Source organism: Galeopterus variegatus, unplaced genomic scaffold, assembly GCF_000696425.1.
Source record: "Galeopterus variegatus unplaced genomic scaffold, G_variegatus-3.0.2 Scaffold3153, whole genome shotgun sequence".
Lineage (NCBI taxonomy): Eukaryota > Metazoa > Chordata > Mammalia > Dermoptera > Cynocephalidae > Galeopterus > Galeopterus variegatus.
The window spans coordinates 73,208-87,075 of NW_007729264.1; the positions used below are offsets into that span (position 1 = coordinate 73,208).

The 13,868-nt window shown below is 47.2% G+C and overlaps 1 protein-coding gene across 1 annotated transcript in view; it reads left to right on the top strand.

The window, feature by feature from the left end:
• Positions 1 to 7,800, top strand: part of BPIFA3 (BPI fold containing family A, member 3) — an 11,653-nt gene extending 3,853 nt beyond the window's left edge. The window contains exons 2-7 of the mRNA XM_008584131.1: positions 2,270 to 2,420; positions 4,306 to 4,413; positions 5,092 to 5,241; positions 6,673 to 6,757; positions 7,163 to 7,232; positions 7,772 to 7,800. Coding sequence (XP_008582353.1) covers positions 2,270 to 2,420; positions 4,306 to 4,413; positions 5,092 to 5,241; positions 6,673 to 6,757; positions 7,163 to 7,232; positions 7,772 to 7,800 — 593 coding nt within the window. The remainder of the gene's footprint in view (positions 1 to 2,269; positions 2,421 to 4,305; positions 4,414 to 5,091; positions 5,242 to 6,672; positions 6,758 to 7,162; positions 7,233 to 7,771) is intronic.
• The last annotated feature ends 6,068 nt before the right edge of the window (positions 7,801 to 13,868 follow it).

Consider the following 13,868-nt stretch of genomic DNA (forward strand, 5'->3'; position numbering starts at 1 on the left):
TAATGATTTATTTAGGATTTTAGCAAATTTTTGTATGTAAAACTAATATGTAACTTTCTTTTCTTGTACTGTCTTTGAGGCTAGGCAAGTTACCCTAGCCTCATAGAATTAATCTGGCATTTTTTCTATTTTCTTTCACAATTTCTTTTTTATTGAAGTTTGGTTAAACTCTTCCATAAAACGGTCTAGGTCAGAAGCTTTAGGAGAATGAGATCTTCAATCTCCATGTCTATTTCTTGAGAAATTTCTTAGAATTTCTTAATTTCTTAGATTATAGATGTTTTCCATTTTCCTGCATTGAAACTTAGCATTTTAAGGTTTGCCATAAATGTATTCATTTCATTTAGGTTATCAAATATATTGGTGTGTAGTTGTGGGCCCAAGTAACCTCATTTATACAATGGGTACAGTTAGAACGTTTGTTCATGAGGCTGTTTTGAGACTTAAATGATGGAAAGTACTCATATGTATATGTGGAAAGGGCCTCTTCAACTATATTTATTGCTACTATCATCTCCCATGTATCAGTTATGGAGCTGAGCTGCAAGTAGCAGAAAATACAACAATTAAACGATTAAGAAGTTATCATTTCACACATTGAAAGTCATAGGTATGACAAACTCCAGCTTTGGTTCTGTCAGCAGCTCAAAGCTTCCATCCAGACTGGATTTTGTCCATTTCTCAGCTCTGCTATCATCAGGGTTTCATCCTTAGGCTGCTTTTCAGTGTGGTAGAAAAATGGTGGTTAGTGGTCTTTGGAGCTACAGGCTGTCTTGCTACTTTCCAATAGAAGAAAGAGAAAGAAACCTTCACCTCAGACATAGAACATAGATCTTCTGTATAGTCAGATAGTGCCAACTTGGGTCACATGCCAACTTTGAACCTGAAAGAGTCACCAAGAGTCATCACATAATGATGGCTCAAACAGTCAACAGCCTCAACTGGACCAGGAATCGGAGAGAGTGCCTGCATGAGACCAAGGTTCAGATGAGAAGGATAGGATGGATGAGTGATGGATGGACGGATAGATGGATAGATGAATGAATGAATGAATATCGGATTGGCAACCACTGCTGTCTGCTGCTCACAAATCCCCAAGAGCTACTGTCATTAACCAAGCACTACTAAGAGTTCTAAGCATACCTACAGTTTCCCCTATAGATTAATGTATGTCTCTTCTACTAAACAGAAAAGTGCCTTGTGTCCTTAGTGCCCAGAACATGACCTGACACCCAGTAGATCCTCAATAAATATTTGTCAGCTGATTAAATTGATGAATGGTCTTAGATTTCCTTACGAGAATCCTATGAGGTGGGTAGTATTACTGTCCCTGTTATACAGATGAGGAAATCAAGACTCAGGGAGGTGACAGGTCAGGATTTGAACCCAGATCTATGACACTTTCTTGTCTATAATGACAGAAACAAGGGGTGCTGGAAGGAGGTCTGGGGACTGGCCCTGGAGGACGGGGTTGGGCGCAACAATGGTTTCTGCTGCTCTGCAGTACCCCAGAGTTCTTGGCATGGGGTCATGACACTTTCTTGTCTATAATGACAGAAACAAGGGGTGCTGGAAGGAGGTCTGGGGACTGGCCCTGGAGGACAGGGTTGGGCGCAACAATGGTTTCTGCTGCTCTGCAGTACCCCAGAGTTCTTGGCATGGGGTCTGATGGCAAGGTGGGTCAAGTCAGTGAAATAAATGTGCCGTGTGGTGAGCTCTAAGGTTTGTCAGAGCTGGCCCCCATCCTGGGAAGGAAGGTCTGGAGCCAAGAGAGGCAGGACTTAAGCATCCTCATAGTTTTTAAATTTTCCTTCCTTTGGGGGATTTATTCTTTTTTTGCCAGAAGTTCCACTGGGTCCTGCAATTTATTCCAAGCATGGTGTAGGGCGATTTATATTTATTCTCTTTATACTTACCTGCTTATTTTTCTCATCAACCAACCTTTATTGTGTTCTAGATCCTGTGTATTTGCTCTGTGCTGCAGCCCAGAGATACAATGCTGGGTAAACTTTCAACCAGAATAAGTCCTTTGAGCAGGCATTGCCTGCCAGATCCTCTGCAGGTGTTTTTCTTTATTTCTCACATCAATCTTGCAGTGCATAATTTCACAGATGAAGAATATGGGTCTCGGGGAGGAGGTGGTGACATGCATGAATCACTCAGCAAGAAGAGGGTGTGCAGGCCTGCAACCAAGGTCTCCTAACTCCAGCCCCCAACCCACCTTTTCCATCACACCACACGATGTCACTGGTCCCTTGTCCTTTTCCAGTTATTGCCCAGGGCCTCATGAAGCACAATGCAGAGAGCCGAATCCAGAGCATCCACCTCCTGGACAGTCTGAATGCGTTGGGGCAGATGTCCCCAGGGGTGGTGGGCTGGCTGATCAGCAGCATGAAGCCCCAGCAGCATCAAGTGGACAGGTAAGACCCCAAACCCCATCCCTGGCCCTGGCACTCCCGACAGAACTCTGGCGCAGAGAGCAGAGCTGGGATGGGGGTGCAAGGCCTGTGAAAAGGAAAAAAGATGATTGAAGAAAAGATGGTGGAAGGCCCAGTATGAGGATGAGTAGAAGCCCAAAGCTAGGTGTCCTTTGGGGAGATGGGAGAACAGGGTAATTAAAAGAGACAGCTCAGGAGTGTCTGTGTCTAAATCCTGGCTCTGCTACCAACATTGGGGAAACTGCTTGATCACTCTGGACTCATCTGTAAAATGGGTGCCTAGTGCACAGCTTGGATAAACATCTGGGGTACCAAATGAGCCCAGGACTAGAGTTGAGCATCTGATTCTCCACTCTATGGCTTGGTAGCTGTATGACTGGGCAAAGCATTTGAGCCCTATGAGCTTCAGCCTTGAGTTCTCATCAATGAAATGGGCATAATTATTGTCCCTGCCTCTGGGAGTTGTTGGGAGCTCTCAGAATCATGCAGGTGACTTGTCTGGTGTGCACAGGGAATGTGTGACCATTGGTGGCTGTGATTCGCCTTGTGGAACTGGGCCTGACCTGCTTACATCCACCTTGACTCGTTTCTCCCAGATGTCTGCTCAGCTTCCCAGGTCTCCTAACTGCTCAGCTGCAGCCCAGTCTTCCACACTGCTCTGCCCTTGAGCTCCCCTCTCTCTGATTCAAATCCCTCATTCTCTCCATTTTAATGAGCACCTATAGTCACCAGCAGGGTTTTCCTATATGTGCAACCATAATCACCTGGCTTCATTCATTCCTTTAGCAAATCCTACAATTATTCATTGAGCACCTACTGTGTATCAGGACCTGAGCTGGGTAATGGGAATACGACTATGAAGAGAACATGTGGTCACTAACCTTTTTGGACCTTGCATCCTACTTAGTGAGATAGGCCCCAGGAAGTAAATAACTAATTTCAGGTGGAGAGACATGTTATGATATAAACTTAGCAAGGTAAGGGGTGAAAGTGAGAGGGCTGACCAGGAGGACCTTTCTAAAGAGGTGGCCCTTAGATAGAAACTTGAATGAAGAAAAGAGAGCAAGTGACGTGAAGGACATGGGGAGGGTGTGCTGGGCAGTGAGTGCAAAGGCCCTGGGGTAGGAAAGAGATGGTGGGTTTGAGGATGAGGAAATGTCCTGTGTGGCTGGGTGGTAGGAGATGGGGCTATGGCGGTGGGTTGGAACAGACCCTGAGGTGAAGTTTGGATTTTATTCCAGGAGCAGTGAGAAACCAGTGGAGAATGTTGAGTGAAAGGGGATTGTTATGGCCCCTCTGGCTGCTAATGGGGAATAGTCTGTAGAGAGGCCAAGATCATGGCAGGTAGCTCAGAAAGAGCTGGAGCACTTCCAGGCAAGAGGTGATGGTGACCTAGAACAAGTCAAAGCAACAGAAGTGGTGAAAGTGGCCAAACTCGGGATATATTTGCAAGCAGAGCCGACATGATTGCCAATGGGTTGAGTGGGGGGTGAGGGATGGAGAGAAGTCAAAGACAGCTCCTGAGGCTTTCACCCAGGCTCCTGGGCAGATGGCAGGGCCGTCAACTGAGAGGGGGAGGCTTGGTCTGAGAACAGGACCAGCGTCTGGGTCTGTACCTTGTCAATAGCTGGCTATGGGTTGAACAACCAAAATTGTATGGAGCTAGTTGTCAGGGGCCCTCGGGACAGTTCACAGCCCAGGGCTCCCACATCTGGCTCTTGCCCTAAGAGCATCTGTAAAAGGATCTGATTCCAAATCCCATTGCCAGGCCCTGCTTACAGATAGGCCAGCCTTGCTTCTCGGCACAACGCCTTCCCTGTTCTGGGGTCCCTCAACCTTGCGGGGCCTCTGTTCTTTCTTTGTATAGTATCAACATCACCAACATTCAGCTGGACTATGGCGGGATCCAGATGTCTTTCCACAAGGAGTGGTTCTCGGCAAACATCTCACTTGAATTTGACATTGAACTGAGACAGTGAGTCATACAGAAGCGGCATCTGAGAGGCACTGTTCCTCCTCATTGGGAACCTGGGAGCTAGGGGGAAACTTAGCAGTCTGGGAAATCCAGATCTTTCTGACCCCAACTTGAATTCAAATCCCAGCTTCAGCACTCACTTGCTGTGTGACCTTGGGCAAGTCACTTTACCTCTCTGAGCCTTGGTTTCTTGAGTTGAAATGTGGATGACACTCATTAGTTGGTGGCAGCAGGTCATTTGCTCATTTAAACCTATGTGTGTTCACTACACCGGGCTCATTTAAAGAAAGGGAGAAGCGTTTTAATGATCTCAGCACCCTCTGTTCACCATCCTGTTCAAATTACCCTTTGACATCCACTGTCCCCAAGGAAAGGGGGGCCACAGCTGAATGGACAGGTTTTTGAAATCAAGATTAACTCTCATTTTTTGAATTTCCAAGGCCTCTAATCTGTTCTATTTAAAGAAATCTCAAAAGTCTTTCTGGCTAATAGCCATTTTCTCCTTAATCACTAACCTCAGGATTTAACTGGGCCTGGTGTGTTGAAAAGACCCAGAATGCCATGGGCAGCCCCAATGGTGGGCAGTGCCTGCCTCGCCCACATGACAGTCACTCTTCATGTAGCTGCTTCCACCGCCCTCTGTTCCTTCTCTACCTCCGCCCATCCCCCCATTTGCAGGCCCTTCAATGACAACATCCTAAAGTTGTGTGCACACGTGAACCTCTCTGTGGAGTTCTGGCTGGAGAAAGACGAGTTTGGCCGGAGGGATCTGGTGATGGGCAAATGCCGTGCAGAGCCCAGCAGTGCCCACATGACAGTGCTAACTGAGTAAGGCCCCAGCGCCACTCCACCCAGTCTGGGCCCCTTCCTAGCAGGCCCTAGATGCAGCCTCACTTCCCACCACCTCGTGGATGAGTCCAAAACAGATCTCATCCTCTCCCCAGGATCTGCTCCTCCTCCTCTGTTCCTATCCAGTGACAGCCCTGCCACCCTCCCAGGAGCCAGACTCTTTGTCCTCTTCACTCCCCTAGCTCGTCTTCACCGGTTCCCATCAATGACCTCCTGACAGCCCTAGGTGGCTCCCTTTCTCTCCATCCCCACAGCCACCGCCCCAGCCTATCGTCCACTACCTGGACCATTGCAGGAGCCTCCTGCTGGCTCTCCCTGACTTGGACCTCATCTCCTACACTCCATGCTCCAGCCTGTAGCAGAAGCAACTTTCTAACACAGAAACCTGGTCATGCCCCCAGCCCCTGCTCCAAAGCCTCCAATGATTCTCCCATGCCCTCTGGATGAAGAGCAAACTCCAGAATGTCACTCAAGGCCCTACGTGTCCTTTCCTCTGCCTGGCACTGTAGTGCTTTGCCCTCCGGCCTCTGTGAAGGCTCCACAGCACGCCGCACATTTTCGCACCACTGCGCCTTTGCACCTGTGAATCCTTTGGCCTGGGATGCCCTTCCTGCCTTCTCTAAAGCTCCTCCTCATCACTCATTCATTCTTCTGTTTCTCAAGAATCTGCTATGTGCCAGGCTCCATGCCTGATGCTGGGGACACAGTGGGGAACAAGACAAAAGGAAAAAGAAAAAAAAAAAAAAGAGCTTAATGAAGCTCTGCAGACTGGCTGACCACGTCTGTCAACTTCAACAGACTGTGAGTCTCTTGAGGGCAAGATTTGTATCTGATTTATTTCTGTAATTCCAGAATACTGAAAACAACTACGACCTTGGTGGATGTCTGTTCATTTATTCATCAGACGTTCGTCGAGTGCCTAGATTGTTCCAGACATTGAGACAAAAGGAAAAAGAAAAAGAAAAAAAGAGCTTAATGAAGCTCTGCAGACTGGCTGACCACGTCTGTCAACTTCAACAGACTCTTGAGGGCAAGATTTGTATCTGATTTATTTCTGTAATTCCAGAATACTGAAAACAACTACGACCTCGGTGGATGTCTGTTCATTTATTCATCAGACGTTCGTCGAGTGCCTAGATTGTTCCAGACATTCACGGGAGGACAGTGTAGGGGAAAGACTGCGGACTCTGGGGCTCTACTGACATAGTTCTAATACAATTAGTACTTACTAGCTGTGTGACCTTGGGCAAGTCACGTCACCTGTCTGAGTTACCCCTTAGACAATGATACTTCTTGAATAGGGCTGGGCAAGGATTAAGAGACTGTGTAAGGTGTACTCAACATATACCACTTGGCATTAATTTTGCTGGATTTATTTGTTCTGTTCTGTACACTTACTTCTCTTTCTAGGGCTGTCCCACCAAAGATGAAACCTTTTCTCCACAATCTCAAAGAGAACTTAGAAAAAGTTATCCCACACCTGATAGAAAACCAGGTAAGTTTGAGAAAAGTATTTGTGCCTTGGGCATCCTTGATACTGAATATCAAGGCATATGTATATATAGGTAATTTAGCAAAAGGTTTCAAACCTTGGGCTTTAGAACCGGAAAAAACTCAATTAAAAAATTCATTTTTGCCATGGGTAAGAGATTTAGCTTCCTCAGCCTCAGTTTCCCCATCTGTAGCATGGGAACCATCACAATCCCTATCTCATAGAGTTGTCATGAGGTCTCAGGGAGACAAAGCACGGAAGGACCACGCATGACATTTAGTGTGTAGTTGATGCTCGATACAAGGGAGCCTCTCTTGCCCCAATTCCTGTTGGAAATCCAGCCACAGGCAATCCGGTTTTCTTTTCCCAGCCCCTGTCCTGACCCTTCTCTCTGTGCTGGTGGCTCAGGTATGTCCTCTGATCGGTGAAATCCTCAGGCAGCTGGATGTGAAACTGCTGAAAAGCCTCACAGATGAGTGTCTGCTCTATCCAGGAAGGACTCCTCAGGGTTGGCAAGTGGCTGAAAGAGGTACCCCCAGGCCTGGAGCCCCCAGTGAGGCCTGCTGAGGGGTATCTGCAGGTGCTGTGAGAACACTTTAGAGGTCACCATATTACAATGACCACTACTGTCCCTTGGGAGACCTGAGGAGACCACTACCAAGCAGGTTGTGCCCTGCCAAGTCACTCAGATCCTCAGGTTACCAAAAATTCTAGCTTCTCTCAAGATCTCCACCCAAACCAGTACGGAACACTGGCCCCACTCCAAACCCAGACCACCCCCACTCTGGTTGCTGGTAAATAGCCAGTCCCTGCCCTCATGGAGCTCACAGTTTAGTGAATGGAAGGCAACAAGAAGTGAATAATTGAATATCACTTGGAAAGAGTTTTAATGTGAATGCTCCTGGCACCTGCCCTTAGTGGGCATACATGGATGAGAGTTTCCATTCAGTGTGGCCCTGGGGTTGAAAGGGTGGACATGCTGGTGACTGGCGTTGCCTCTTCTCCTTACAGAACAAGCTGCTGCTCATGAATTCAGCCATCCATGAATCCAGGTGACCCTCCACACGCCAGGCTGGAGGCTCCTCAGCTGTCTACTGTCGATCAGAAAGAGATTCCACATCATGAGACCTTAAGTCTCCCTCAGAGTGGGGCTTCTGATATCCCTGAAACCTTTATTGTAGGCCCTGTGGACACCCTGTCCTCTCCCACAATAAACTCTAGCTTGAGGTGTGCATGAGTGCCCCGCCTGGGCCCTGAGCTCTAGGTCCAGACGTCGGACCTGATCAAGTGTCCATTCTGAAAATGAACATTCCCAGGTTTGCTCATCAGCCCAGAAATGGCAGAGAAAATGCTCTTGGCCTGTATTTTGCAGCCAGAGGCCCACCAATGTCTTTGCTCATCAATGCAGGGAGGGGCCTGTTGCGATTTCCCAGCCCTTCATTCATTCAACCCATATTTATTGAGCACCTGTTATGTGCCAAGAACGTTGCTGTGCTCCAAGGGGGTGTACGGAAAGGGCGACAAAGTGGAGAAGTAAAAACATTGGCACTAATCAGATCTGAGTTTAAATTAGATTCAGCCCAACTAGAAGTTCCATGAAGGTATGGACCCCATGCAGCATGGTGACAATCAATCTCCAGCCCTTGGCATAGGGCTGGCACAGAACGTGAGCTCAGCAAATATCTGTGAATAAATGAGTGAATGAATCCTAGTCTTAGGACTCACTAGCTGTGTTTGGGACAAAGGACTTTACCTTTTGGTCTTTACCATCTGCAAAATGGGAATAGAAATCTTGCAGGATGTGGAACAACAGGAGCTCTCACACACTGCTGGGGGGAGGTAAAGGATGCCACTACTTTAGAAAACTGTGTGGCAGCATCTACTAACGCTGAACATATGCCTGCTCTATGACTCCACAATTCCACTGCTAGGGTCTACTCAATGGAAACACCTGCATGTATGCACCAAAGGACAAGGAGGCTCATAGCAGCAATGTTCATAGTAGCCCCAAACTAAATACTCTCCTAAATGCCCACCAAAAGAATGAGTAACTAGAATGGGTAAATGTCTTGTGGGATAGTTCCTCACTGGAATACTCTGTAGTAATGAAAATGACTTGCTGCTGCACATGACCACATGGATGAATTTCCTAAAGGTAATATTAAATGAAAGAAGCCAGACACAAAAGAACATGTGTTGCATCTCCCATTTATATGAAGCTCAAAAATAGCAAAACTAATCCATCCCATCAGAGGTCAAGGTAGTGGTTACCTTGGGGCAAGGGTTAGCAACTAGGAGGGGCTCAAGGGGGCTTCTGGAGAGTTGGTAACGTTCTTTCTTGATCTGAGTGCTGGTTATGGGAGGGGTGTTTGGTTTGTGAAGATCTATTGAGCTATTCACTATGTATATTTTTCTTATATGTAATATATTTTAATAATTTTAAAAATTAAAAAAATATATTTACCTTACAGGTTATTTGTGAGGAGTATGTGAAAACCGTTTGCCATATGTTTAGCATGTGCTAGGTCCATGTGAAATACTTACCAAATGTCATTTAACTCATTGTTAATTGTTTGGCTATTAGCTATTCAATTATTAAATATTGGTTCGCACCCTCCTCCAGCCAAGGCTTGGGAGAGCATCCTGAGAAATCAAGAGGGAATGACACACATGTTAATAATGACAGCACACACATACTCGCATTAAGTACTTGGTATGTGCCAAGCTTGGTGCTCAGAGTTTACATACAGCGTCTCATCAATGCCTCACAGCAACCCCATGAGATGCAAAACTGTTATTCCATTTTACACATGAGAACACAGAGAAATAAAGTCACTTGCCCAAGGTCACACAAGTTGACTGCACTCAGGGAGCCAGATTCTGGAGCTCACATTCTTAACTACTGTAAATCCCCCCTCCCAGTCTTCTCTCCTTTCCTTTCAGCACCCCCCACCCTGCCACATCCACACACACACAGAGAGACACACACGCACACACGCACTGAGGGGGGAAATGGTGAAATACGTGTTCAGCTGGACTGACGAGCTCGAACAAGGAAGTGTCCACAGCCCAGGGATGAGAACAGGCGCCTCCTGAGAGCCTCATGTCTCCATCTTTCAATTCCAGCTCCCTAATCCGAAATGCTTCGTAGATGGTGAAATACGTGTTCAGCTGGACTGACGAGCTCGAACAAGGAAGTGTCCACAGCCCAGGGATGAGAACAGGAGCCTCCTGAGAGCCTCATGTCTCCATCTTTCAATTCCAGCTCCCTAATCCGAAATGCTTCGTTGGGGATTTGCAACCCTAAACGCCCATGTTCAAACAGATGATCCCCCTTGACAGCCTTGAGTTTGTGGGGTTCTTTCTGCTCATGATTCAAAGAACAAACACAGGAGGGCTGGGCCCATCCCAGGCGAGGCTGTCTGGGCCCTTGGCTAAGACGGTCCTCCAGGGGCCTCCTTGGGTTTCTCTCATTCCATTTTCATTTTAAGGTTCACAGAGATGTGGACTCATCACATTTTCTCCTGGAAGGGATTGTTGGGAAATGGTCCTCTATTGTGACACTGCGATCCACAGTGGGAGGTGGTTTAAGCCAAAATTCAGCCTCAGGGATTCAAGAAAAATGTGTGAACACCTGAGTTTATGAGCTGCCCATCTGTGCTTCTAACTCCCATGCCCTTCACTGCAGGTGCTGCCTCTGTGCCAGGTATCGGGCTGGGAGCTACATTTCCTTCCCCAAATTTTAACCCTCCCACAGAACCAGGAGGTGAGTGTCATTAGCTCCATCGTATAAGTGAGGAAATGAGGTTCAAAAAGAGGAAATATTGAATAAGTTCTAAAGATCTAGCTACTGTACGACATGGAGCCTGCAGTGAATGACACCGTATTGCATACTTCAGAGTCTGTTAAGAGGGTAGACCTCATCTTAAATATTCTTACTAAAATAAAAATTTTTTTTAATTAAAAAAATTAAAAAAGGAGAGAAGCACCTTGCCCAGAGTCATACAGCTGGTAACTGGCTGAGCCAGGCTTGGAACTCAGAGCTGCCTGACTCCACAGTCAATGAGAGGACTCAGAGAAGATGGACAGAAAGGGCTTTCCACACTGAAGACTGCGATGAAAACTTGCTCTCGAAGTGACAGCACTAAGCTGGCCAGCCCCAAATGACAGTCTGACTTCACCCCTGCCCAGCTGAGGTGACCCTGGGCAGGTTACTGCCCTCCCTGAGCCTCAGTTTCCCCACAGGAGTGTTACAGAAGGTATCAAGGTCTAGTGTCTCATAGAAGGTTATTATTATTATTATTATTTGCTCTAAATGCGGGTGGGAAGATTCACGATAGCTTTCCAGAAATCCTCTGAAGTTTCCAAGCCCATCCGAAGGCCCCTTCTTACTCAGTCCCCAACCAGACCTTACTCCCAGGGAACAGACCTACCATCCCATTCCCAAGTTCTGGAAAATAGCCTTTCATAGGTCAGAGCCCTTTGAAAAATAAAATCAACTCTGCCCTTTAATAATTAATCTCTGACTCACAAAATGACACCAGTCAAGGTTCCGAAATACAAATATAATCTCATAAGTAAGAAGAAAAGAGCACCATTTACAGTTCTTGAGAAACACACTGAGATGTCATTGATGTCACCAGTGTGGGAAAACAATGTCTTAAAATGTTACCCTTGTGTCCTTTGTTTATTCCCTGATGCCCTGAGACACTTCCCCTGCTCAGGGCATGGATCATGCAGCCCCTGTGGCTTCAAGCAAGGGCAGTTTCAGCAGAAGCGGAAAGAAGGCTCCTGGGTTCCAAAGGCTGGGGTTTTGACAAAACTATAGTGACAGAGAGCAGATCGGTGGCTGCCAGTGGGTGGGGTGAGTGTGTGACTATATCAGGGCAGCATGAGGGTCTTTTTTGGGACAATGGAACTGTCTTATGTCCTGATTACTACAATGGTGGCCACATAAAACTGTACGAGTTAAAACTCATAGAACCGTACACCAAAAGAAAAAGTCAATTTTACCGTACGTTAACTTTTTTGTGTTTTTAAAGCCTGGGTTTTTGAATTTTAAAACTCAGGACATAGGAGACTTTGAGACTAGCACACACATGGTGAAGTTGAAGCAAGCAAGCCTTCCTGCCCAGGACTAGAAAATTCCCCATGTGGGGTGGTGGAGGGTGATAGCCCAAGAGAAACTGAAGAGAACATAGTTCTGGTGGGTTCTGGAAAGTGTCTCGTGTCCTTGCCAGTCCCCAGGCAAACCTTGGCATGGGGAAGGGGTTACAGAAAGCCCAGCAGATGTGCTGGGTTCAAGAACAGAGGGTGTCTGTGCCACACTCTGTCCCAGAGCCAAGAAGGTGACAGGCCCCAGCGAGAGATGGTTGATGGGAGGGTCTAGCTGGGGCCAGGCAGACGGGCTTGAGCAGCCCAAAGAATCCAGGAACAGCAGAAGAATTCTGTGTGTTTAAAAAGCGGGTTGAAAGTAAGTGCTAAATCCAAAGAGGCCTTTCAGACAGAAGGGGAGCAAGTTGTCTCAGCAGCGTGGGGGCCAGATGACACATGGACATCTCCATATTTCCAGTCAAAATTAGGGACAGAGAAGCCTCCTTCAGGTGTCTTGGCACAAATGAAGTCCCTGGAACAGAAATAAAACTCAGGGGAAAACAAAAAAGTTTGTTACTGAGTAAAAGGGCATCTGAAGTGGTAATTGAACTAGAGATAAATTAGAAAGAAAAATGTGTGAACACCTGACTTTATGAGCTGAGAGTCATACCAGGTCCCCAAGAAAAATGTGTGAACACCTGAGTTTATGAGCTGAGAGTCATACCAGGATCCCCAAATGTTATATCCCCATTTCCCTGTGAGGTAGATATCATCCTGCCATTTTACAGATGAGGAAATTGAAGTCTGGGGACTGGAGTGACTAGCCCAGAGTCACAGGATTTGAACAAGGGCTCTTTGAGCCAAAATCCGTCTGCTTTCTGCCGTAACACGCACACAGCCTCCTGGCTTCAAATCAGAGAATGCAAGCTTTCCATTAACTGGCTACACAAACTTGACTCAGTTTCTGCCTTATTTGCCTCATTTCCCCGCAAAGATAGTAGCAACCCGACCCAACCCACAAGAGTTGCAAAAAGATAACAAAAAGAGGGACCACTCTGAGGATGACTGTCACATACAAACTGGGGGAAATGTCCAGCAAGGACCTTGAATAAATAACTGAGTTCAAAACCACTGCCCTGGCCCTTTGGAGGCACCGACTGGCCCCTTGGAGGCACCGACTGGACACTTGGAGTCACCGGAGCAGGCACGGTGAAGGCATGGCTTGAGGGGAAGGCGTCAGGGCTCAGATGGACACGGGGATGGGGGAGGGGTGATTTGCTCCAACCCTCACTTGCTGTGTGTCCCCGGGAAGTAGTCACCCTCTCTGATCCTCGTTCTCCTCATCTGACATATGAGGAACGTCATTATGAAGCACTCTCATGGAGATGAGGTTCAAGTGTGGAGAGCACCCAGCACACAGTAGGTGCTTCATAAATACACATTTCTTCCTTCTCTCCCCACTTTGGCTTATAAGGTGTTAGGCTTTGCAGGGCAGAAGCTGTTCTCACCATTCCAATACCTTGGCTTCTTTGTGCTTCAGGATTTTCATCTGCAACATAGATTCCAAAGGCCCAAGTGATGGGGACAAATGCCTTGTCACTTCATCTGAGGAAGGGCAGAAGAAAGGGCAAGGGTAGAGACCAGGGCGCCACAGGACCCCTCAGGCCTGGGAAGCTGGAATATAAAATATATAAATATATCTCCAGGATATAAAAGTGGAAAGCACGAGAGCATGAAACTCGCAGACGTGGGAAATCAGAATGGACAGCGAGCGTGGAGAAGGCCTCTTCACCTCCCCACACAGTGACGCAGAGAAAGGTCTGGAGTGGGAATGTCTCTCCCCATGCCAGCTGGGCCACTCTGGACATGTCACCTCCCATCCAGAGCCTCAGTTTTCCCCTCGTAAAAACTCATTCCCTCCTCACACAAGGCTGGGAGGATTCGGGGGATGCTGTGTGTGAAAAACAGCGCCAGGCCTGGCATACAGCAAGACTCGGCAATGACAGCTGTCAACATTGTT